Here is a 25959-nt window from a genome sequence, read left to right on the forward strand (position 1 = left end):
CCTGTGTGGAATTGGCTGTGGCCATAACCAATTTCAGCCTTCAGAGCTGATTGTATTCATAATCCAAGGAATAGAGAGTAGACGTGGGCAGGCGGCTACATGTGAAGGTGCGTGTGTGTGACAAATGACTGGATGTTTTAATGAACCGCTCACTTGAAAATTGTCTTTCTGCAGGTGATGTATCACCAATCAGTATGTCTCCCATCAGTCAATCTCAGTTTATTCCACTCGGGGAAATCCTCTGCTTGGCGATATCGGCAATGAACTCGGCAAGAAAACCTGTCACCCAAGAAGCACTGATGGAACACCTGACAACGTGTTTCCCAGGTAATGAGAAACGAACAGAGCAGTTGCCACATGGATGTGTGTGCTGGTGGCTCTTGGACTTCAAAAGAACTCTTCTGTTCTTGACATATTTAACCATAGCAGGGGGAAAAAGAAAATAAAAAAACACTTCACCAAAACTACCCTGAAGCCTTTCTTTCTGCTGTCATTAAAAGTCAAGGTACCTGAGTTACCTCAAAAGTAAGTTCAGTGTTTCATCCCTGATAGTCTTAAATTGGCACTGAACAAAAGAAATTCAATCGGAATCTGTGAAGAACCTGGCAAAATGACCAGGATCTCATTCAGCCTTTGCCATCCAGCCTTTCTTATGTACATGAACATGAGTCGTCAAGGGGCTGGGTCAGAACAACCAGAAATTTCTCATCCAAAGTGGTTAAACTATAGAATGAGTAATATTCAAAGTAAGCATATTTCACGAGTTCATGTTATGGCTTGGTGAGCTTTAAGAACGTATTATTTGATAAGTTAGTTAAGATTTCATTTTAAAAGAAAAAATAAAAATATTTACTTTCCTCTTAAATATTATAGAGAAGGCAATAACCCAGCTACTATAGGATGACATGTGATACTTCCAGGGCTAGAAGATGTCAGGAATGATAATAAGCTAAAGAATGCATGCCTCATCTCAACACAGCCCCTTCTCAGCTCCAGTGTATTGTTACCACCTGCAAGGCACAGAATCCTGCCAGAGTTGCCACATCTAATTTTTCAAGAAGAATCTGGAAACTCATTTTATGTGAAATCCCTAAATTTCCTTAAATTGCACAGTTGCTGCCATTATGTGTGTGTGTGTGTGTGTGTGTGTGTGTATTCAAATATGCGCACACACACAAATCATATGTATCCCAGCAACATGCAGGTCAAGTAAAATACGGTATTAGGCCACCAGTTTGCCAAACTCAGTATGGACAGAGCCTGTTCCTAGGTTGAAATAGAAGTGACATTAAAAACAAATGCTTGCCCTATGTAGTGGTGCGCACCAGTAGTTCCAGCAACTCGAGAGGCTGAGGCAGGAGGATCGCAAATTCAAAGCCAGTCTCAGCAACTTAGCAAGACCCTGTCCAAAATAAAAAATATTTTTAAAAAAGAATGTTTGATAGATTGTTCATTCAGCTTAGAAGAAACCTTAGTTAAATATAAGCTGTTGGCTGTATCATTCAGCTTGTGCTAGGAGAATGCTGGGTAACAAAGAATACAGAGCATCAGGGTCACGTAGCAATGACTGCTTATTTAGCTCCTTTGTCTGTGGGTTCCCCAGGAGTCAGCTAATTCAACTGAGGCCTAACAGGGTGGCCCCGCTTTGCCCATACCCCATCCTATTTAGAAAAGAGGCAAGCAGAGGCCTCCTCTGATAGGAATGGCAGAGGTACAAAAACATAAGTCCATTCCACAAGGGCTCTTCAACCCTTTGGTCTCACTCTGCCTAGTAGCATTGTGTGGGCCAGAGCAAACCTGACCAATCCCAAAGTCAAGGTGCGGGGAGGTTTTGTACCCCACACATGTGGAAGTGATTGGAAGTGCCAATTCTAAGCTAAATAGTAATCTACTTGACCAAACTGGGTTTTCTAAAAGAAACTTCAGGTTTCTCTCTTAGTGATTCTTCCTTCATTTTCAATTACCTGAGTAATATATTTTGATATCAGATGTAATGTTTAAAAACTCTAATATGAACCCACCCTTGCAACCTATAAATTACCTTAAATTCTGTAACATTATCAGTGCATTTTCTTCACTGATTGTTTCTTTTTGTTAACTTCCAGGCAGAACTTTTTCTTTCAGTATAAGATAAGCAGAATCCCAGGGGACTGCTGTCTTAGAGGGGACAGATGCTGTTGGCAGATTCTGTGCTCTTGTGAAGGAGGGCCCTTCTTTCTGCCTTATTCCTGGGTAGCCACATCTGCTATCAAACAACCCAGCAGCTTTTGAAACCCTTGTTTTTATATAGCTTCATGAGAGATCATGTAGCTTTTTCAGAAAAGGTTACTCACTTCCCATTTCTGAGAAAGAAGAGAAAAAACACAGAGTCAGTATGTAATAGTGAAATACTCACTGTCAAGCACCTGGAAACAATATCACTAAGGTGAAATACCTCATAGAGAAATTCATAGATTATCTATACTTGAAAGAATAACACTTTGCTAATCTTTATGGTAGGTAAAAATAAATCCCAAGGCCTTGGTCCTGAGAGGAACTGAGAGGAGCTAACTAAACTCTCTCTGTGATTCTGGTAACTATTGACCAGCTCCAGAAGTTTGGAAGGACACTGTTCCAACTTAAGTCTAGGACAGGGGTTTACAGACTATATCCCGCAGGCCTAGTGTGGCCCACCGCTTGTTTCTATAAATAAAGTTTTATTGGAACACAACAATGCCTATTTGATTATGTACTGGCTTTGGCTCTCCATATTGCAATGGTGGAGTTGAGTAATTGGAACACAGATCATATAGCTCACAAAACCTAAAATATATACTGACTCTTTACAGATAAGGGTTTGCCAACCCTTGGCTTAGGGCATGATGATAATTATTTAAAATTTTGTTCACCAGTAGTTCCTAATTTTAAACTATTATTTCATAAAAAATGAGATTTTGTGTCCTGCCTGCCTTTTTTTTCTTTCTTACCTCCTTTTCTCCATTCTTTTCTTTCCCTCCTTTGATTTTTTTTTTTTTACTTTCTTTTTGCTGTCACTTAAACTATGTCAGAACAAAACACTTTCAAAAACTCAACACTGCTTAAATTCTACTTGAAAAAAGATTTTTTAATGACAATGCTAAAGCCGAAGGGATTTGAGTGTCACATTTATATTTTTTGTTTTTCAAAGGTAAGCATATTCATTTCTTTAATACCTTATTTGAAAATAGAATTTTGAAGTCTAATTAAATATGAACATATTTGAATTCTCATATTTAGCACATGGTTTATAAATACAAAAATAGTCTAAAACTGGGCCTCTGTTCCTGTTGTGGAAATCCATATTATAAAGAGTTTCCAGTGAAAATTCTTCTAGAAAAAAAGGTATGCTATACTGAAAAATTTTTGTCATCACCTTTTTATATAGGTTGAATTTTTGAAATCCAACTCAACAGCTTTTTTTTGGTATGTGTTTTTAGTCATAGATGGACATGATACCTTTATTTTATTTATTTATTTTTATGTGGTGCTGAGGATCGAACCCAGTGCTTTACACATGCTAGGCGAGTGCTCTACCACTGAGCCACAACCCCAGCCCCCAACTCAACAACTTTTATATACCAGTTTCCATTACAGAATTAAAGAATATTGCTTAAAGGGTTTAAAAAGGATATATACTTGCTTCTCATATTTTTCAGGGAAAGGAATTAAACTCAGGGGCACTTAACCACTGAGCAACATTCCCAGCCCTTTTTATTTGTTATTTTTGAGACTGGACTTGAGGCCTCACTAAGTTACTCGGGCTTGTAATCCTCCTGCCTCAACCTCCCAAGTGGCTGGGATTACAGATGTGTACCATGCCCTACTGCTTATATTTTTAAAGACCTTCTCATCCATTCATGCAGAATGAATTATTGTTTGAATTGTTAGGTTAGAACTGGATCTTTCTGGGAGGACGGCTGGCCTTGAGTGAAATGAAGTTAGACCTATCAGGTTGAGTGTGGGGGTCAAGTTCCTTTTTTTTTTGGTACTAGGAATTGAACTCAGGGGCACTCAACCACTAAGCCACATCCCCAGCCCTATTTTTTAAAATTGTTTTTAGAGACAGGGTCTCACTGAGTTGCTTAGTGCCTCACTTTTACTGAGGGTGGCTTTAAACTTGTGATCCTCCTGCCTCAGCCTCCTGAGCCATTGGGTTTATAGGCGTGGGCTACTGTGCCTGGCTCACATTCATTTTTAAATATGTTTTTGCTTTGGAAGATGTTAAGGTGTGCAAAGGAGAGAGGTCGAGTTTCAGCTCTGTTAGTATGCAAAGCTTTTCCTTGTTCTTTAAGCCCTCAAAATTCAACGTGGACTTCAGGAGTAGAATCTGGAAGTGGTGGAATACATAGACATTCCTGGTAGCCATCGTTTTTCCAGGTCAGCCCTACAGATTACTGGTAGAACCCAGGATTTCATGACAATCGAAAATATTAGTCATGAGACAAGGGCTTAATAATAAAATAGTAGTAATAAATATCAACAATTTTCAGTTCAGTCTTTGAAAACGCAAGGTAGAAGTATGGAAAATGGATTGGATGGAGAGAAACGAATGTTTATGGTTTCTTTTTCTTTCCAAGTAAACATGATTTGATTTATGAACCGAAAAATCCAAAACAAAAAGCAGAGGTGCAAATGCTCTATGGAATTCTTTCTTATCTCTTCTTTTGGAACAACCAGAGAACTTGTTCTTCATGGTAAGTAAAGATGGCTGGATTGTAGTCTTGATTCTCTATAGTTCCATGAGTTTTCCAAGATCATCATTTAAGAGGCCTGTACCGTAATCAGCACATTCTATAACAATTCAGTTCTTGTTTTAGAGTAATGGCTGCTCTTAGGAATTACATCTCAGCTTTCCTTTAGTAGCAGCCATAGTAAATTAGTCCATCCTGAGTCTCAGACCATTGAGGGTACAGCCAGTTTTAAACAGGGTGGTGTTTTCTTAATTACTGTGCCAACAACTGCACCTTTCTTGACACTACAGGGGGGAGAGTGTGTCCTCCCCTCAGGAGTAGCGTTTTGTGTGAATCAAGTCTTCTTTCTGTTATTGGTTAGAAGGCCCTAATTGTTAGTAGGGTGGAGAAGTTCTTTTAAAAAATGGTTACCTCTGACCTTTTTTTTTTTTTTTTTCTTCATTTTATGATAGTGCTCAAAAATGGCATGTGTATGGTTTAGGTTGTATCACTAATAAAATTAAAATGCACTTTTGTATGGAAAATTTCACAAAATTTAAAATAACTTTTATTTTACCGGTCTTAAAATCATTTGTACAAAATAACCTGTGCACATTTGTCAAAAGTTAAGCATTAGCCGGCGTGGTGGCACACGCCTGTAATCCCAGAGACTCGAGAGGCTGAGGCAGGAGGATCGAGAGTTCAAAGCCAGCCTCAGCAATGGCAAGGTGCTAAGCAACTCAGTGAGATCGCGTCTCTAAATAAAATACAAAATAGGGCTGGGGATGTGGTTCAGTGGCCGAGTGACCCTGAGTTCAATCTCTGGTACTCCCGCAGCCCGCTGCCCCCCAAAAAAGTTAAATTAGGGCTGGGAATATAGCTCAGTGATAGCATGCTTGCCTAGTACATGCAAGGACCTACATTTGAAAAACAAATAAAAAGAGTAGAACATTAGATTAAAAGGAAGCAATGCAATTCAGAAACTAAGTAATTATGTCAATCAATACATTATCTATGAACAGTGTTATCTTTTCTACCTTGATCACTAAGGAGACCTTCTAAGGGAGGATAATATAAATGTGTGTGTATGTTACATCACATTTGTGGACTCTCTGTCCTTGAGACTGCAGACCTTTTTTAATATCTTTATATCCCACTTTCATACTTTTGGAAGGATTCGGGGATCCTAAACTTCTCAGGTCATCCAGCTGTTCTACACGACATTCTGAGAAGGTAATCTGGGTTTTCATGGATCCTGACCCAAAGTTTACTACTAACTAATATTTGTTGAACACTCACTGTACGCCAGGCACTGTTGTACAGGCACCAGACTCAGACAACAGCACTATGAATGTAGGCACCATGATTATCCACATTTTAGTGACAATGAACAGAAGCTCAGAGATGTTAAGAAGCTCAGAGATGGTGTCACTAACAGAAGTTTCTCATCCTACATTCTGGAAGCCAGATGTCCAAAATCAAGATGTCAGCCAGGTTGGTTGGTCCATTCTGAAGTCTGAGGGAAGAATCTGTTTCAGGCATCTGTCTTTGGTTTGTGGATGGCCATCTTCTACTGGTGTCTCTTTATATTATTTTCTCCCTATTCATGTCTCTGTGTCTAAATTTTCCCTTTTTGGAAGGATATCAGTTATATTGGATTAGGGCCCTTCCTGGTGATCTGTTTGAACTTGAATACAGTTATAAAGATCCTATCTACAAAAAAGGTCACATTGGGAGGAGTTACCACAGAATTAGAATTTCAACATATGAATTTGGGGGAGCAGTATGAGTCGACTTCCCATTATAACATATAACTGAAATGACTGACTTGGAAGGGGCTTATTATGGCCCCCAGGTTTAGAGGTTTCAGCCCATAATCATTTGACCTCGTTACTTACAGGCTTGTACTGAGGCAGGACTTTGTAGGAGCACCTAATGGAGCAAAACCGCTCTCCTCATGACCAGAAAGAGAGAGGAGACAGGGTCCCACAGTCTTCTTCGAGGCCACACCTCCAATGACCTCAAGACTTCCTACTAGGGTCCACCACTCAAAGGTTCCATTACCTCCCCAGAGCACCAGTCTGGAGACTGAGTCTTTAACACATGGGCCTTTTGGAGACAGACATTCCAGATCCAAACTATAGCAGGGAGTGAGGGAAGGGAGAGAGGTGCATAATTCATCCGTTAACACCAGCTATCAGTGACAGAGCTCGGCCTTCCATCCAGAAATCTGGCCCCAGGACCCACACTTCCAGTCTCCACATTACACTGCCTTAGCCACGTTTGGTTGACAATGTGAAATTGCCATTTTGTGGGTCAGACATGGCTGAATATTGGCAGTTATTCATATAATTCAACCTGACCTGTTTCTAAATGATATCATTCAGATCAATTTTATAAGTCTATCACCCTTTATGTGATGAGGAATGCAGAATACCCAGGAAATAAAGTAAATGGACTATAGCCTGACAAGTTTTTACTCTCTTAAGGATTTATACTCTTTTGATTCTGCCTCTTAAGGTGGAGAAGACATAAACATGCACACAAAACCCTTTGAAAACATCGTCATTGTACAAAGAAGCATCAATCATCTTTATTCCTGGTGTTTCTATTCTAGAAAATAAAGGGGTTTGGGACTTAGTGATCAACCTGATGGTCTTTTACGAGTGTGTTTATTAGGGACTGCTGGTTAGAGACTAGGAGAAACACCTCTACCTGCTGACTTATGACAAAAAGGAAAATGTTCTCACCTGACTTTGACCAGGGCTGCAGTCAAAATTGAAGGTGATGATGATTTAAAAATTAGAGGGTACGTCAGAAATAGTGATAAGTCCAATTGCCCTTTTATATAATTCATAAAATTAAGTTTAAGTAAACATAATCCTTTTTTTTTAAATGTGGGTATATGAAGTAGTTCCAGTATGTAGTCCTCTACATATGTTAGATTTGTTTTTCATATCAAGGTAGCTGTTCTAACATTGCTTTCCTAATCACTTTTATTGAAGATGCCTTTTCTGTAAGTTGATATCACATTATGTAAAACTTTTCATTTTCCTCTCACTTAAAAATAGCCTGTTTTTTCATGATTGAGTTCAGTGAAGGTTTGTATCAACAGTTGCAGTCTAGCCGGACATAGTGGCACATGCCTGTAATTCCAGTGGCTTGGGAGGCTAAGGCAGGAGAATCACAAGTTCAGAACCAGCCTCAGTAATTTAACAAGGCTCTAAGCAACTCAATGAGACCCTGTCTCTAAATAAAAATTTTTAAAAGGGCTGGGGATGTGCCTCAGTGGTTAAGTGTCCCTGGGTTCAATTCCTGGTACCAAAAATAAAACAAACAAAAAAATTGCAATCTCACCTAACTTCCATCTTTCTCTTCCATCCTTCCCCTGACACCCTGAGTACTAGAAATGGAACCCAGGGCCTCATGCATACTAGGCAAGTGCCCCACCCCTGAGCTATATCCCCAGCCCTCTTTGAGCTCTTATATTTTCTCACTGTATAACCAGTAGTAGCAATAGACATTGTTAGAGGAACTAAGATGCACACTAAACTTAATGGCCAACCTCATCTGGTTCCTGCTTACACGTCCTGAGGTGGTACTTGGGAGCTTGCCATTACTAACAGGATTCTGAAAATTAGGAATCGAGAACAATGTTTCCGCTTCATTCTCACAAATTCAAACAAATTGTTTGTTTGCTTGCTTTTTGGTTTCAGGTGTTCCAACCCCAAGCCAAGAAATCCTGCGGCACACGCTGAACACGTTGGTACGGGAGAGGAAGATCTATCCCACTCCGGATGGCTATTTCATTGTGACCCCACAGACTTACTTCATAACTCCTTCCCTCATAAGAACTAACAGTAAATGGTACCATTTGGATGAGAGGATACCTGACAGGTCTCAGTGTACCTCTCCACAACCTGGAACCATAACGCCCTCTGCCTCAGGCTGTGTCAGGGAAAGGACATTGCCCAGAAACCACTGCGATTCTTGCCACTGCTGCCGGGAAGACATGCACAGCATGCATGCGTCCACCCTGCAGAGGAAATCCGCCAAGGACTGCAAAGACCCTTACTGCCCTCCTTCTCTGTGCCAGGTGCCACCCACTGAAAAGAGCAAAAGTACTGTAAATTTTTCTTATAAGACAGAAACTCTCTCGAAACCTAAAGATAGTGAAAAGCAGTCAAAAAAATTTGGGCTCAAGTTATTCCGGCTCAGTTTTAAGAAAGACAAGACCAAACAGCTGGCCAATTTTTCTGCCCAGTTTCCTCCAGAAGAGTGGCCCCTGCGAGACGAAGACACACCAACTACCATCCCTCGGGAGGTGGAGATGGAAATCATTCGGCGGATTAACCCGGACTTGACCGTGGAAAATGTCATGAGGCACACTGCACTAATGAAGAAACTTGAAGAAGAGAAAGCTCATCGAAGTAAAGCAGGATCCTCTGCCCACCACAGTGGAAGAAGTAAAAAGAGCAGGACTCATCGAAAGTCCCACGGGAAGTCTCGGTCACACAGCAAGACGCGGGTGTCTAAAGGAGACCCTTCGGATGGCTCGCATCTGGACATTCCTGGTGAAAGAGAGTATGACTTTTGTGACCCTCTGACCAGGGCACCCAGGGAGGGCTGCTTCATCATCGAACACAAAGGTGACAACTTCATCATGCACAGTAACACAAACGTGATTGAGTCCCATTTCCCCATGACACCAGAATGGGATGTGTCTGGTGAATTGGCCAAAAGAAGAACTGAGATGCCTTTTCCTGAACCTTCCAGGGGAAGCTCCCACTCAAAAGTGCACCGAAGCCACAGCCATACCCAGGACCGAAGGTCCAGGAATGAGAGACCCAGCAAAGCCAAGGAGAGGTCCAGATCCATGGACAACTCCAAAGGCCCCCTGGGTGCTTCTTCTCTCGGCACACCTGAAGACCTGGCTGAAGGCTGTAGCCAGGACGACCAGACCCCCAGCCAGTCCTACATCGATGATAGTACTTTAAGGCCTGCTCAGGCTGTTGGTCATCAAAGGGCTCACCTCTCATCCACAAGCTATAAAGAGGTATGTATTCCAGAAATAGTTGGTGGCAGCAAGGAGCCTTCCAGTGCTTGTAGCCTTTTGGAGCCAGGCAAACCACCCGAGAGTTTGCCATCCTACGGGGAACTCAACTCCTGTCCAACCAAAACAACTGCAGATGACTATTTCCAGTGCAACACCTCTAGTGAGACAGTACTCACCGCACCGTCACCTCTGGGGAAAAGTAAGGAGGACCATGACACGCTGACCCTGGCAGAAGGGGTGAAAAAGCTGTCTCCATCTGATAGGCAGGTCCCGCATTCCTCCAGGGAGCCTGTCAGCCACAAGGAGGAGTCACCGAAAGGGTCAGGCGCGGGCCCTGCTGCTTCAGGTGGAGTGGCTGAAGGCATTGCCAACGGACGCCTGGTCCAGCACCATGGTGCGGAACCCAGCAGCCTGGACAAGAGGAAAGAGATATTCAGCAAAGACACACTGTTCAAACCTCTTCACAGCACCTTGTCTGTAAACAGCTATCACAAATCAAGCCTGTCCCTCCTCAAATCTCACCCGAAGACACCTGCTGACACTTTGCCAGGCCGATGCGAGAAACTGGAACCGACCCTGGGGACCTCGGCAGCACAAGCCATGCCAGCTTCCCAGCGTCAGCAGGAGTCTGGAGGGAACCAGGAAGCCTCTTTTGACTATTACAACGTCTCCGATGATGACGACTCTGAGGAAGGGGCAAACAAAAACGCTGAGGAGGAGAAAAATAGAGATGACGTAGGCACCATGCAGTGGCTTCTTGAGAGGGAGAAGGAAAGAGACTTGCAGAGGAAATTTGAGAAGAACCTCACCCTCCTCACCCCAAAAGAAACCGACAGCAGCAGTAACCAGAGAGCCACCCATTCAGCCCGGCTCGACAGCATGGACAGCAGCAGCATCACCGTGGACAGTGGATTCAACTCCCCACGGTAGGGAGAGGTGTCTCTGCACACATACACCTATCAGGGCCTGGGGCTTTATGCAGATAACGTGAGAAGTTTCTGATTTCACAGTCTCAGTTCTGTGAATGAGGGTTAAGAGTTGTGTGTGTTGTGTTGTTAACAGCCTGTTTCTGACTTCTTTTTCAGGAATTGAAAAAAAAAGTTTCTGCAGCTGTAGAGATCACCAATCTGGACTGGTGGGTTGGCTCCTTCCCTCAGACTTACATCAGTCTGGTCTAACTAAGACCAACACTTCCCCATATTTTTTCTTCTATTCCTGTTGCCATCATGCTAAGGGAAGTTTTTTTTATTTATTTTTTTTAATCTTTCAAAAATAGTAACTTTTTGAAGAAATGAATAGTCAATGGGGAACAGGGATGGGGAGTTACCTAATGCCACTAGAGGGGTCCCTCTAGTGAAAATGTTAATCACAGACCTTAAAACCTTTCCAGAGGACCTGGAATCTTGCTGCCACCCCCACTTTACGCAGCCTGCCCACTTGGCTCAGGCATCTTCCTCTCACTGCCCTCTTGTCTGCAAAGAAATGGAAACCTGTTTCTCTCAGAAAGGTCAGGGACCTGTGCGCTAATGAATCAAGACATGCACCAGCACTGTTACTTTTCTTCCTGCGGAATTGGTGACAACCCATTTAGGCACTGCCATCACAGTCGCTTCCTTTTGCAGGTATTGATAATTCAGAAGAGTTGATGATTGAGAGTATGGATACCTAATGGTCACGCCCAAAGCACCGAAGTTGTTCAGGGGTTACAAAGGCAAACCAAGGAGTCTGTGCAACTTCCTTTTTTCTCCTTAACTCTTTCTTCTCCTTAAAAGGGTAACTTGGGTCCTAAATCTCCTTCTAAATTCTACTCCAGATTGGTGACTCTGAGATGCAGAAATAACTTCAAAGAGATTGACATTCCTCATCAACTGTGATTCCCAAGATCTTATAGTACTTATAATTTTAATGAGTACCCAGATAGGATTATGGACTTCATGTGTTTATTTTAATTATTAAGAATTAAAATTAATTCTGTTGTGATCATTTTCACCATTTCTCTGGATACTTTGGGGATGGAGCATCCCAAAGTCAGAACTGGGAATCATTAATCTGTTTGTCCCATATCAGGCCTTTGTTATTTCTTAAAAGGGCTAGTTCCTTATTATAATTATAATAGTTATTATTATTATTATTATTTTGGTCATGTGAACGTTTTGCAAGTTAACCTGTGTAAGTCTAATGTCCAAACAGGCCACAGAGATGGCACTCTGGTTACAATTGGTGGGAGACCAGGAATCCCAGGTCTCCTCTACCTGTCCCTTGAGGATGGATCCCTGAGAAACCTCAGTCATCACACCTAGTCTTTAAATCACTGGGCCGATATAGTGACTTTTCTAAGAAATTGTTTTTGCTAAATCACTTTTTATCCCAAACCAAATTTTCATTTATTTTCCAATTTATTTTCTCTATCCTTTTCTGCCTGTTTTCCTGTTCTACTCTTTTTTCCCTCTGGAAATCCATGGATATGCATAATTGAAGGTCTGTAGTCTGTGACCAAAGCTCCACATCATTGCTTATTGAAGACATGTTTTATCTTTCTGTATCTTTGTGTTCCACTGTTTCTCTTTATGTAGACTCTACTGCCTGGTGCTTTTCATACAATAGTTTCAGACCCTATGTGTTGTCCCCTTGACCTCTAGACTTCCACAGGCAGAAAACTATAAAACTTCAGAGGTCATTGCTAAGGACACATTGGGAGTGGTTTAGTGGATTCTAATATAAAACCCTACTACTATATAATATTAAAAGATTTTGTTTGTTTAGGGGTTAACAGAAATACTCATAAAATAGTAGAGCCAGTATCTCTGCATAATATATTACCTTGAAACTTGGGGTGCAGAATATAGAATTTATGATTGGGATTATTTCTTAAATTATTTTCATTTTTTAAATAACATATTCAAGAGTTAAATGCTTTGTTATAGTAGAAGGTAATGTTTGTTCTAAGGAGACTGCCTTCACACATTAGCCACATGTCTATACTAGCACTATTACGAGGTAGAATTTTCTCTACGGTAGCATGCAGATTGCCCATAAATTTCATGCAGTTAGAGAACCTACAGAACAATTCCTAATTTTACCTCTTTCATATTTAATATCGTTGGTTAGAAGCCAGATGACAAACTTTATTTCTATATGCCTCAATAAAGTCATTAAGTTGCCTAATGCATGAGGATGTGCAAGAGAATATTTGATTAACAGAGTTTTCAGCATGAGTAGTGTAGTAGCTCAGTAGCATTATCATGCTGATCCCTTCCCATTGCTAGACATGGGAATCTTCAGTGCACCGTTCATTCAGATCTTTCAGTGAAATATTTCACTAAGCAACTAAGATGCAAGCAAGTAAGATGATTTTTCCCTACACTTAAATGCTTCAGTCCTGTCCCAGTGGTCCCGTTCAGCCACATTTCCAAAAATTTTTTAGTCCAGTCTATTGGAAACGAAAGGATATTGAAAAAGCAAAAAGATTAGAAACTTGATCTATGCTATGAGATCTCATAATGATGAAAAATCTTGACATGAAAAACCTACAAATCCATATCTAAGGCCAAAATATGTTGAGCAACATAATATGAAAATCAGGGAGACCAAAGGCTACCAGGGTTTGTCTGCTTAATGTATGGCATGGACATGGGCTATAGAAGCCTAGGGCCAAGGGAACACACACCAGGAGAAGGATAAACAACAGAGCTACTTGGTTCACTTCTCCTACCTATTACTTCCTGGGAATTTTATTTTTAAGGTTGCTTTCCATTAGCTCCCTCTAAAAAATAATTAAATTTGAGAAATATGTTTTATTGCTAACAGTCCATTTCTATTAACTGTTTATCATCATATCCAGAGTCCTCAATATGAATGTCATAGTCTGTTCTCGTTATTACAATGGTAATGAAATATATTCTTTATAGAAACTGGACTATTACATATATTTATCACTATCAGTACATTGTACTGGTCAGAGGCATCTCACAGCAGAGACAGCTCCCAATTTAGATGATCTGTTGGGGATGAAGAGGGAAACAGAGACAAATCCACCACAATTCTTGACCTGTTGATGACACAGAGCAGGCTTACAAGCTAAAGTTCTTACAGCCACTCTGAGGACCTTGAACATGAAATCTGCTCAGTTCCCCTCGATCAGGCTCAGTCATCTTCATTTCTGTTCTTGCCCTGCATGTTTGAAATGTTAAATGTTCTACATCTCTTAAAGCATTTAAATAGGTTCAAGGAATTCTAATTTAGAAAAATTATAAGAGAAATTGGAATAATAGAGCTTTTAGCCTGTCTTCTATAAGAATCCTTTTAAGAAGAAAGTATTTCTACCAAAGGGAGGCAGAAATGAATGTAAACGATGAATAAATGGGAGAAAAACCTAAGGTCCTTTGTCAGAAAATACGTTTTAACTAAAGTGTTAAAATTTGACACAGAGGTATACAGTGTTTAGAAAGAATTTCATCCCCATCAGTGTGGGAAATTAGCTAGTGGCATGCTTCAAGTCCACCAAAGTCAAAATCTTCTAATCGACGAGGCGAATGCGGTCATTAGGGTAAAATTACTGAGTTTTTTCAGGAGCAGTTATGCCCAATGAATTTCTAGCCTGAAATGAAATCATTACACTGGTATGAGTATTCACTTCTAAAACTAATGTGATAGCTTCTCCATCACATCAGATTTTGAAGTAGTTTCCGTGAATATGAAAAGAAGGCACAGTCATTTCAAAGTGTACTTGGTGATTGAGAAAGCCTTTATTCATTCCGCGTGCTGCAGATCGTAATGTGTCTCTTAAAGCTCCGGGAGCCCCGGCTGGAAGAGCGGATGCGAGTAATCAGTGGAGATGTATATTGATATGACATTGTGAACCGACAGAGGAAATCCATTAACGACATCATTCGCTCTTCCTCTGGGGCTCGATGTAGAACTATTTATGTTCAAAGCAAAACAAAACCAAACCTTTTTACTCTTTTAGTACTCGGGAGAGCCTGGCTTCCAACACATCAAGCATTGTTGAGAGTAACCGTCGTCAGAATCCCGCTTTGAGTCCAGCCCACGGTGTCGCTGGTTCAGCCTTCAACTTCCGTGCGAGTACAGATCCCCCGACCAACGAAGCTGAGAAATTACAGAAACCTTCCAACTGCTTGCAAGCTTCTGTTACTAGTGTGTGATAGTCCTTCTGCCTCAGATCTTCTGTCTCATTCAGTACAGCAAAGTTTACGACACTGGGACTGATGTTTACATCTTTGGAAAGACAAGCATCTTAAGCACAGTTTTTGTGTTTACTTAAACTGTGCAGCTAAGTAGGCTAGGGCAAAAAAACAAAAATCTTTATTTCAGAGTATTGCTTTTCACATTTATGGCTCTGTAGCAACTGAATAGCAGTAGGGGTGATATGTATACTTTGGCTTCACTAATTGTATCTGAGCACACATAGGAAAGTCTAGACACTGTAAGTGGAATATGCGTTTTCAATGTCATGCAGTTGCCAATTCCATTTTAAAATGCCACAGATGTGTGTTGCTCCCAGTCTGTGGTTCAGTGGGGCCACAGAACTGATCCTTGATACTTCCAAAACAAACAAACTAACAAAAACCCATGCCACCACAAAAATGTCAAATGCAAGGGTCCACCTTAAGGGAAATCAATGCCAAACTGACCAGAGGGACCCCAGCCCTTTGCGTGTGAACCGTTTATGCACCTGTCATTTTTCACTGTGAGTTTCGTGGTACTGTTTGCAGGAGTCGATGGAAGTATGTCAGAAGGGGTGGCGATGGAAATACTGGGAGCGTCAGTTTTCAGGATTTTATTTTCAAGTGTGACAGATGCTTGTCTTGATTTTAAACCTTCCATGATCACAAACAGGAATATAGGCCTTTGAATCAGAAGTGGATAAAGGAAGGGAATCCCCAATCTGGCTGGGGCACAGCACTAAGTGAGGGAAGAGGTGATGTGGACTTTTATAAAGGTATTAATCAAATATTGAAGGAAGATAATTTCCTCCTTGTGATACTTACGATGATCCTATCTTACTATAATAGATACAATAATTAGTTTGTTTAAAAGCAAAATGTTCTTTGTGATACAAATGGAGAGTATGGCCTGGGGATGTTATTCTTTCTAATGGAAGGATATAAATCTATTTTATGTAGTTTTAAATAGAATGCCTAAATTAGGCTGTGGGAGATAATTTTTAGTGGTTATAGGAAAGAGCAAATTTAGGGAGAGTTGAACTTCAGGCCTTTTATTCCTGGGAAGATATCTATAGAGAAAACTTTTAAAGTAATTTTTGATTAGAAATATACATGCCCATGTAATAAGCCACAGAATGAGCTCATTCTGCTAGTGTGGTATAATCATAATTTGTACTCCCCTAAAATTTATCAGAATAACAATTATGCATAATGAACTATGCCAGAGTAATGTTTACAGATACTTTGTAACCAATTTCAGGAGGTGTTTTTAGGCAGATGTATAGTCATTAGCCCAGCTTATTTCAAAATGATTTCTTAACATTTTGCTTTGGTTTACAATGTCACGTTGAACACAAAGAAGGCTCAGCAGCAAAGGATTACAAAAAATTAAGCATCAATCTTATAGGAAAGAGACATTTCAAAGTTTCTGAGCTTTACTTTCTGAGAACAATGGAATACATCTATAGATAATGGAAAACTATTTGCAAAAGGTTTCATCTGACCCAAGTAAATGGTCTGACCTAAAGTTATATTTGTATGTCTAGTGGCATGTGCTATTTGGAGCCAAACACCATTTTTTAAAAAAGTCTTTTATATATATATATTTTTTTCAACTTAGATTTAAATAATTGGCATAAAATTTGTGAGACACTTCTGTTCCCAGCTTAGATTTAATCACTAGCAATCAGTTTAAGGAATACAGTGAGATACATAGTCAGACTAATTCTTTAAACATGAATACTCGCTCATGCTTTATCAGCTATTTGAAAGTTGCATTGGGTCAAACTGGACTCCTCAAGTTTGGCATAATTCCCTTTTAGTGCTTATTATGGTGAAATTTAAGCACATTTCTTAGTAAACTGCCACCCTATTGAAATGCTTAAGCCAGTTGACTTTTAATCTCATGCCTTTTTTCCTCCAAGGCATGCCTCAACTGCTCAGAAATGCACCGTCTGTCTCATTGCTTAAATACGTCCAGAAGGATTGATAATGAATCTAGTAGACTTCGTAATCTGTTTCTTTGGGGAGTTGTATACCATACAGTTACTAAATTTTTCTGTCTAAATTTATTTTTTCCAAAAACCTGCTCACAAATTTTTGTCATCCTCAATTCATAAATAACATAACCATTGTAACAGTACATTGGCCTCTGATTGACCCTCTGAAAGTAGCCATTGAAATAATCAAATGCTGGTGTGAGCAGGAAAAGAAATCATTAACCTTTAAGAGAAGCTTTAAAATATGAACTTATCGATATTTCACAAGAAACAGGTTTACAAGAAACGTTATTCAAATAAAACGTGTTCACTATTTGCCTGACACCCTGGGGTACATGATTTTTTAAAAGAAAACTTCCTGAGACCAGTAGCCATTTAGCATAGAAATGATGGATAGTGAAAGTGATATACCATGTAAGCAGACGTTCCGTGTAGAAATACTCTCCTGAATTTAATCTGGATTCTTGATTGGAGGAGAGGTGGTGGCAGGAAGCGCATGACATACGTGGCATGTGACATGTGACAACTGTGCATGTCCAGGTTGATCTCACCCAGATGGTGAGGTTCTCCATGCCCAAGCCCTCGGGCCCTCTCCAAGCTTTGCATACTTTTCCTCCAGTGATACCAGAGCTTCGTGTCACACAACTGCTTATCTAGTCTTAGAGTTTATCAACTGAAAGGTTTACAAAACTGAATCTGGTTGAATCTCTGTGAGGCGTTCAACTTTAAAGGGTCAACACATCTGTCGGCATTTTGCACACTTATGTATTATTATGATACAGCATATTACTTTATGGTAATTTTTATTTTTACATATAACTACCTCCATGAATTTGATGAAATGGCAGCAGTGTGTTAAAGTGTATTGTTCAGAAAAGCAACATTTAAAACTTTCTTAAACATGAGGCCATGCGTTGTGTGTGTGTCGGTGATTGCCTCTGGGGACTCATGACTATCCCATTGCCATGGTTTTCTTTCACAGCATCCTTTGGCTTTCAGATGGAATTCTGTCTTCTCCTCTCTTCCCCATGAAAGCACACTTGACTTTGTCACGAAGGAACGGAAGTTTAAAGATTCTTGTATTTCCCCCACTCTCCATTCCTGCTAAAAGTTCTCTTTGGCCAAGAGCCAATTGGTAAACATAATTTAGCAAGCTATTCACTCCTATGGAAATCTGATTTGGTGGCTAGATTTTCAGTAACACAAGGCACACAAGAAATTAGAACTGCCAGCTCTGAAGCACTTTGGGCCTTTCTGCCTTTATGGCATGCCACCCTTTCGAGCCCCAACTTCATCTTCATTAAAGGAGCTCTGCCACGTGTTCCATAACTTCTGTTAGATAATTTATATTCCATTTGATATATTTTTGCACATCTCAGGGGACCTTAATGAGCATATGAAAAGGGTGTGCATCCAATAGCGAAAACAAAAAGAAGAGCTAAAAAGGGACTAACTGGGTAAAAGTAGCACATGAATCCCTCTCTGTGTTGGGGAGCTCAAGTTCAGGAAGCCTAAATTGAAAGAATCTGCAGTACCATTGATCAGAACACCAGCTATTCCCAAATCTCTATTTTTCATAACCCAACCAGCATTTCTAAAATGTAAACTTAAATTTTATTGCAGTCACCATCAGAAGAAACCTGTTTTGTGGAAACAGAAGCTTCGTTCCCCTTTCTGTTTGGCACAGTTTGGTAAAATTCTACCCAGGATAAACCACTGATCACCACAAAGTGTACTTGAAAATAAAGTTTTTAACTTAAATGTAGGCATATTTCTCAGAATACAATAGGGATCATTTTGGGAAAAGTCTCACTGTTTGTAACATGGGTAGGATTCGGAGCTTCATTTAAAACCCAACAACCAATGATGATGTTGCTCAGTTCATTTTGGGATCTCAAAGTGCTTCCAAAGCAGTAGTTAACAGTTAATAAGGCAGGTCATATTTGTAATACCCATACTTGGGATGACTTAGATTACCCAGAAACACAGTGGCAGCTATCAATGACCTATTTTCTGTTTGATAGACCATCATGAGAAATCACTAAATACAATGCTCTTTTTCTGATGTGTGCTAATAAAGTTAAAAAAAAAAAAAAACAAGTACAATCTTACACCTTGGTCTGTTTTCATTCAAAAAAGTTCAGGGTGTTTGGAATCTTGCACCTCAGCACACATTTCCGGTATTGAATGATCAAGTGGGAGAATAGCAGATTCACCCAGATGCCCTTGCAGTCCAAGGCCGATCCAGATGTCCACCCCTGTTTACAGTGTCATACTGGGTTTCTATAATTCCCATGCTAAAATACCATCTTCAGGAACAAGACTGCTTCAGGCAGTGGAAGGTGCTGAAACAAACTTCAATTAAAAACTTTATTAAGTAACTCTTCACAGTGCTCCGTGGCACAATAGAATTTCAGTACACCATATTGAGTCCTACTTTGTAGGATCTGACCCAGTTCTAAGTATTTTCACAAATTAGGAGACAGAAAACCCTTTACAGAAATCTTCTCCATTACCATAGGCCTGTCCCCAAACCAACTAGCAGTGCTGTCAGATCACAGTGGACCCAAGCAAGTGATTGCTTCTCCTCCTTCCTCCTTCCTCCTTCTCCCAGAACAGTCCTTCCCATTGCCAAAGCCATCCAGTACTCTCCTACTAGTGAGAGACTCTTCTGTACATGTTTAGGGCTCCGGGAAACTGGAATACAGGAAACATGAATGTGAAACCTGGGAGACATTGTTTTGCTTTTGGTTAGTAAAATATGAGCAGGAAAGAGATTACTATCAGATTGAGCTTTGCCAAGAAAGATAAAGAATCAGCTGTCACCCCAGCCCTCTTGCAGAGGTTTTAGGGTATGAAGGTTACATCCAATATTTTCCCACAGATTTTTATTTAGGAGACATTTCATAAATTATACGTATATGAAAAAATGATTATTAAATTCCCTCATGTGTTTGAAACAGGCATTGGCATCTCTCTGATTAAGTTAATGTCTGCATGTTTTGCAGCAGCATCCCAGAGAGACATTCCCTAGTGATCACTCCTAACACATAATCCTGTGTTTTTACAGTTGTTCTATGACTTAACAATTGATGATTTGTAAGATTCAGAATTCTTCAAAGCTTAAGGGGGGCTGAACCTTCTTCTTATGATTGTAAATTATCAGTTCTCGGGCTTTAATTGCTACTTATTGGCTCTGCGTGTGAATATGCACACACACACACACACACACACACACACACACACACACACTCTCAATGCCAACAAGGGAATAGGGTGTTTCCAAGTAGGCAGCGAAGACTCTGGAGATGGAAACGCATGGTTAGAATGTAAGGTTAGAAGCTGGACTGGGCCATGTGCACTTGCCTATCTTCCTGTGCAAAGGCTGACCTTGGGATCCCCCATTTCCTCACTCCCACCAAAAAGAGGTACCAAGTCTGAGACCTGAGATCTCCTCCAATACCAATCCTCCACAGTTGCAGGAAGTTAATCTTGCAGTATTCACTCAGCAACCCCTCCCCTTCCTTCCCTTGAGAGTCTCCCTCCCTGCCTCCTTCCCATCCCCCCACCTAGACACTGACACCGCCACGGTTTCCACATTGGAAGGGCAGAATACTGTGCAGTATTGTGCACACATGCTGGTTAGAAATAGAGCTGCCCTAGGGTCACCTTTATGTAAGTATTGACAGCTACAAATTAAAGTCCTTAGAGCAGTTGACAGAGATACTACTTTCTGGAAGAGAATTAAATTTGAACATCAAGTTTAAAGGGATCATAATTCTGCAGGTATCTTTCTCTGAGTGACTGAATGTGACTATTGCATTAGGGTAAGTGAATTAAGAAGTGCAAGTGGGATTTACTGTATGTTAGAAAGGAGTTTTGCAGCCAAGACTGCCTTGAATAAAATGTGTTTGCACTGAAAAAAAAAAAATTTAAATTACTTGGTCTCTGGTTGCTGTAAAGGTCATCCAAGATGGATGTTCTGTTTATATTGTATAGTATTTCATATGAAATAATTACAGTTCATGAAATGTCTTCCCTAATGTTACTGATTTATAACAGCACATTTGTAACATGGTTTTTATTGTGTCAGTGTACCATATTGTAAATGATGATTACTTGTCATGCTTAGTATAATAACTTAAAAGAAAAAAAGGACAGGGATTTTTGTAAGTCTATATTTGAAAGTCCCTCCATATGGTAATATTGTGTTCATGTTGTTTATGTAGTGTTGTGTGAAATATCCATTTTGGATTGTGTTACTTTTTAAGATATTAAATAACATTTGGTTATATGTCTAAGTGGATTTTTTTTTTGGTACTTGTGAGCAAATATTTTAGGTAAGATCAATTTATTTCTTCAGTAACAAATTTCAACTGTACACTCTTTATTTTTAGGGTTTTTGAGTGAACTACAAACAGAAATTTCTGATCGAAATTCTTTTTCCCAGGAATGTTGAAAAGTCACATACTGCACTGTGAATTTGAAACAGTGAGGGCTAGGGATGGATGTAATTAAGTTTTTTATATAAAAGTATAAAGCAACACAGTTGGTTTGGGGAGTTGCTTTGTATTAGCACTCCTACTATAGCTTTTATCCTCAGCTGAATGTGACCCCCTCCCAGGTAAACACTAGGAGGCTGTTAATGTTTCCGTGAGGCACTTGCATGACTTCGGAATGCCTGTTCAGTTGCCTTCGAAATCTATAGACTGGGCCTTCCGTGTCCATAGGCCCCAAATTCCAACTGTGTTCAACTGTGGATTGAAAATATTTTTAAAAATTGTGCCTCTACTGAGTATGTACAGACTTTTTCCCTTACCATTTTCTCCTGACAATATAGTATAACATCTACTTAAACAGCATCTACATTTTACTAGGTATTACAAGTAATCAAGAGATGATTTGAGAGTGTATGTAAATACAATGCCATTTTACATAAGGCACCTGAGCATTTGCAGGGTTTGGTGTCCTGGAACCAGTTCCTTGAAGATATGGAGGGACAACTGCACATTTTATTCTCCTTGGTGGTGGCAAATCTTTGTCTGAGAATGGATACTGGTTTTTTATTGTCATTTTTGTGTTTTTTATTTCAAACGAAAAGTGGTTTGCTGTCAAGTAAACGATTAAACTGGGAAAAAGCACTTTTAGTCAAAACCACTATGGAGCTATATCCAGTTGAGCCTGGTTTTCTTGCAAAGGCAATTCCCAGAGCAAACTTTCCAAAACAATTTTACACAGTGACTGTGTCTTTTGAAATGGCATGGAGACCCCCCAGGTGAAGATCTTGAAGAGCAAGTCTTTCTTTCCTTGTGTAAAATTGTCTATAATTTTTTAGGCACGAAGTTAGGAGAACAAATCCATTGTGTTCAACTCTAGAACCACAGGCCTCTGTGGTAAAGGGAGGGTCATTGTGTGTTCCTTTCAGAAAGATCCAGTGAACTTGGAGCACAGAGGAAATGTGGCAACTTTCTGGCTCCTGTGAGAGAATGGTCACAGTTCATAAAAATCTTTTCTTTCCAAAGGAAATGGTATGGTTTTAACTTATTTTTAAGTGTTTAGTGTGGTGGGAATTTTTTTCCTTCTCTTCATAAAGAAAATCCAAGGGAGGTGCTCAATATTTGCCTCCTACCCTGTTTGCGACTGTGAAATTGAGAACCATTGAATAATAAAAAGGAGTTATTCACCTGACTTTCAAATTTTTTTAATTGTAAAATCTTATTCCTACTGTGGGAATATTTGGTTTACTGATAGTCTCCTCTCTTCAGGTGAAGTGACTCCAGATTTTTCCTGTCAGATAAATAGTTCTCCTCTAACACACAAATCAGGTGTACGATGAATATATTCACATTGCGCATTGCCCTGTGCAAGAGTTTCAAGAAAAAGCAAGGCACCTACACTCGAGAGACTGGATAGGATTTTTTTTTTTTTTTTTTGGTGAATCTTATTTTTAAAAATGCAATGAGAGTATAACGTAAGAGAGATGAAATTTTAGATGAGATTAGTGCATGTTACACAGGAGAACTAAGGCCAGAGAAGTTAGTTTGGAATCCAAAGGGCAAAATTGATCTATGGACGACAGGCATGGTGGCAGGCCTATAATCCCAGTGACTCAGGAGGCTGAGGCAGTTTAAAGCCAGCCTCAGCAACTTAGTGAGGCCCTAGGCAATTTAGTGGACCCTGTCTTAAAATAAAATACAAAAAGGGCTGAGGATGTGGTTCAGTGGTTAAGTGCTCTTGGGTTCAATCGCTGATCCAAAAAATAAAAAATTGATCTATTGATGTTTGATAAAAAGTAAATTCTTTGCTCCACAGGTAGGTCTAGGGCATTGGGGCAGTTATCTACCCAAAACCTGTGTGCACTTGTCTGGGAGACCATTTAGGTGGATTATTTGTTCATCCCTCAAATTCCGTCAGATAAACTCCCTGATCATCTCCCTTCACATTTCCCTTGTTTGTCTTTAGTGTGAAGTTCCATACATTATTTTTCTATTCTACTACCTTGACTTTTTTTACTTTACTGCTTTTTCTAAAGATATTTGTTTGATTTTATGCTATTAGCATTTGGACTCAGTCCTGATCTCAATCACTGATAACCACAATTGATTACTAGTGTTTTAAAATTTGCATTTATATTTATATTGCCTTATCCCTCTTGTGCCTGCCCGCTGTCCGCCCCATCTTATTTCCATTTGGTTTTGCGTTAGGAACCTATTGACATCCAATACTTCTGTAGGAATCTGCCACTCATTGCTTCATCAGAGGTCTGATAAATAACTAGCAACTTGCAGACAGGCATAGATAGATGGTTTGATGACAGATGTTGCATTAACCAAAGAATTCTCTATATTCTTTTTTGCAGACAAAGTTGAACAGTTTTCTTTATTGCAAAATTACTCAAAACATGTTTTGTTTATTTGCATTTTAAGTCTCCAAGAAAAGGGAATTGCCTGCTCCCTTACAGAATTTCTATCTACCATGTATCTACCTCTCTGCATTCTTATAGCCTGTAAATGACAATGAAACAAAAAGAGAAGTCATGCACAGAGATATTTGGTTTTTACGCCACTTGCTTTTAAAGATGTGTTGAGAATTTAGGTTTTTGCTTTGTTTGTTTTTTACCAGGGTTTGAACCCACGGTTGCTTAATCACGTAGCCACATACTCAATCCTTTTTTTATATTTTGTTTGAGATGGTGTCTTGCTAAGTTGCTTAGGGCCTCTCTAAGTTGCTGAGACTGGCTTTGAACTTGCAATTCTTCTGCCTCTGCCTCCCAAGGGAAGTTTTGAGCCTGTTTATATGTGCTGCAAGCCAACACCTGCCACCGTGTCATTATTGGTAAGACAAGTGCTATAGATAAATAACAAATCTTCAGTGGATTGGAGAAGGCAGGAGTTTTTCCTTTTTTTTTTTTTTTCAATGTGTTATTTGAAGGTAGCCTGTGAGAAAACATTTGTCTTTAATGTCAAAGGATTGACATTCAAAATGGGAAAGTTTCACCATCTTTGGGATAGGGCCATGAACTTGGAAACAGAAGGTTTCAGTTCCACAGTGGTGACCCTTCCATATCTCCTATCTTTAAAAATGACCTCATTAGGGGAATCAAGGGGCTATTGGTGGTCTCATAAGTCAGCAAATGGGTATGATGGAGGGTATCTTTTATAATGGACTTTTGCACTACCCAATTGGTAGAACTATCAGTATTTTAGAGACTTGTCTGAGGATTTCAGCAGTCAGTGTATTTTGTTGACAACTTTTGAGAATAAAGCACTTCCACTGCATTTTAAAAACAAACCTTTTATTTTGTAGCAGTTTTAGATTTTTAGAATTGCAAAGAGTTGTATAAAGAGTTCTTACATGCCCTATGAAAAGGTTCTTCTATTATTAACATCTTACATTCATACAGTATGTTGGTCACAATTAACGAACATTGGTACATACTTTTAAATTTCCTTAGTTTGTTGCTACTGTCAATTTTCTGTTCCAGGAAATCATCTAAGACACCATATTACATTATCACATGTCCTTAGTTTCAGATAGTTTGTTTATTCTCTTTTTTTCTTTACTTTTCTGTGGCTGTGCATGTGCATGTGTGTGTGTATGTGTGTGTGTGCTGGAGACTGAACCCAGGGCTTCACACATGCTAAGCATGTGTTCTACCAATGAGCTAAAACCCCAGTCCTGAAATTGTTTTTAATGACCTTGAGAGTTTTGAGTAGGACCATTCAGGTATTTTGTGTGATGAGTCTCCATTTGGGTATATCTTGTGCTTTTCCCATGATTAGGCTGGGGTGATGTACTGTGGGAAACAGAATGCAATTGAACAATTGAGTCAAGAAATGGTGGGTGGTGGGAGCCAGTTTTTAATTTTTTTTTTTTTAAGGTACCCAGGGATTGAACTCAGGGGCATTCACCACTGGACCACATTCCAAGTCCCTTTTTATACTTTATTTAAAGACAGAGTCTCACTGAGTTGCTTGGGGCCTTGCTAAGTTGCTGAGGCTGGCTTTCAACTCACGATCCTCCTGCCTCAGCCTCCCGAGCTGCTGTAATTATAGGTGTAATTTCATGAGTATATACTATTTAGTATGACTGACTACTCTTGATACTAACCTTGACTGCCTGTGTTGAGGTGACACCTATTGACTTTCTTCAATGTGAAATTACTACTCTTTTTTCCATTTTCATACTATCCTCTCTGGAAGAAAGTCATTATGTACAGCTTGCACTTAAACAGTAGAGAGTTATGTCCACAGATTCTTTGGAAGTCTGTACAGGATACTTGTATCTTTTCCCCCCTTTACTTCTTTATTAAGTCATTTATTCACATAGGTATAGACTTATGGATGTTTATTTTATACTTTGGGTTATAGTCCATATACTTTGGGTCTCTGCTTGTCCATTTGTGAGCACTTCCTGAATCTCTGACACTAAAAGAGCCTCTAGGTTTATTTTAGGTATTTCCTGCCCTAGCCTTGGAATCATTCATTTCTCCTTGGAGCCCTGGTTTCTTATTAGAGAACAGTATTAGAAAC

The 25959-nt window shown here is 39.8% G+C and overlaps 1 protein-coding gene across 12 annotated transcripts in view; it reads left to right on the forward strand.

Annotated features, from left to right (window-relative positions):
• The window catches only part of STOX2 (storkhead box 2), a 216699-nt gene extending 195478 nt beyond the window's left edge, over window positions 1-21221 (forward strand). For 11 of the 12 annotated variants that reach the window (XM_079141848.1, XM_079141852.1, XM_079141856.1 and 8 more), the window contains 3 exons: window positions 175-327; window positions 8405-10670; window positions 14711-21221. In XM_079141848.1, the coding sequence (XP_078997974.1) occupies window positions 175-327; window positions 8405-10670; window positions 14711-14906 (2615 nt within the window). In that variant the 3' untranslated portion in view covers window positions 14907-21221. Of the gene's footprint in view, window positions 1-174; window positions 328-8404; window positions 10671-10829; window positions 10880-14710 lie in introns of all 12 variants that reach the window. The other variant, XM_079141853.1, reaches the window with a different exon arrangement.
• Window positions 21222-25959: the final 4738 nt, after the last annotated feature.

Source organism: Sciurus vulgaris (assembly GCF_902686455.1).
Source record: "Sciurus vulgaris genome assembly, chromosome: 5".
Classification (NCBI taxonomy): Eukaryota; Metazoa; Chordata; class Mammalia; order Rodentia; family Sciuridae; genus Sciurus; species Sciurus vulgaris.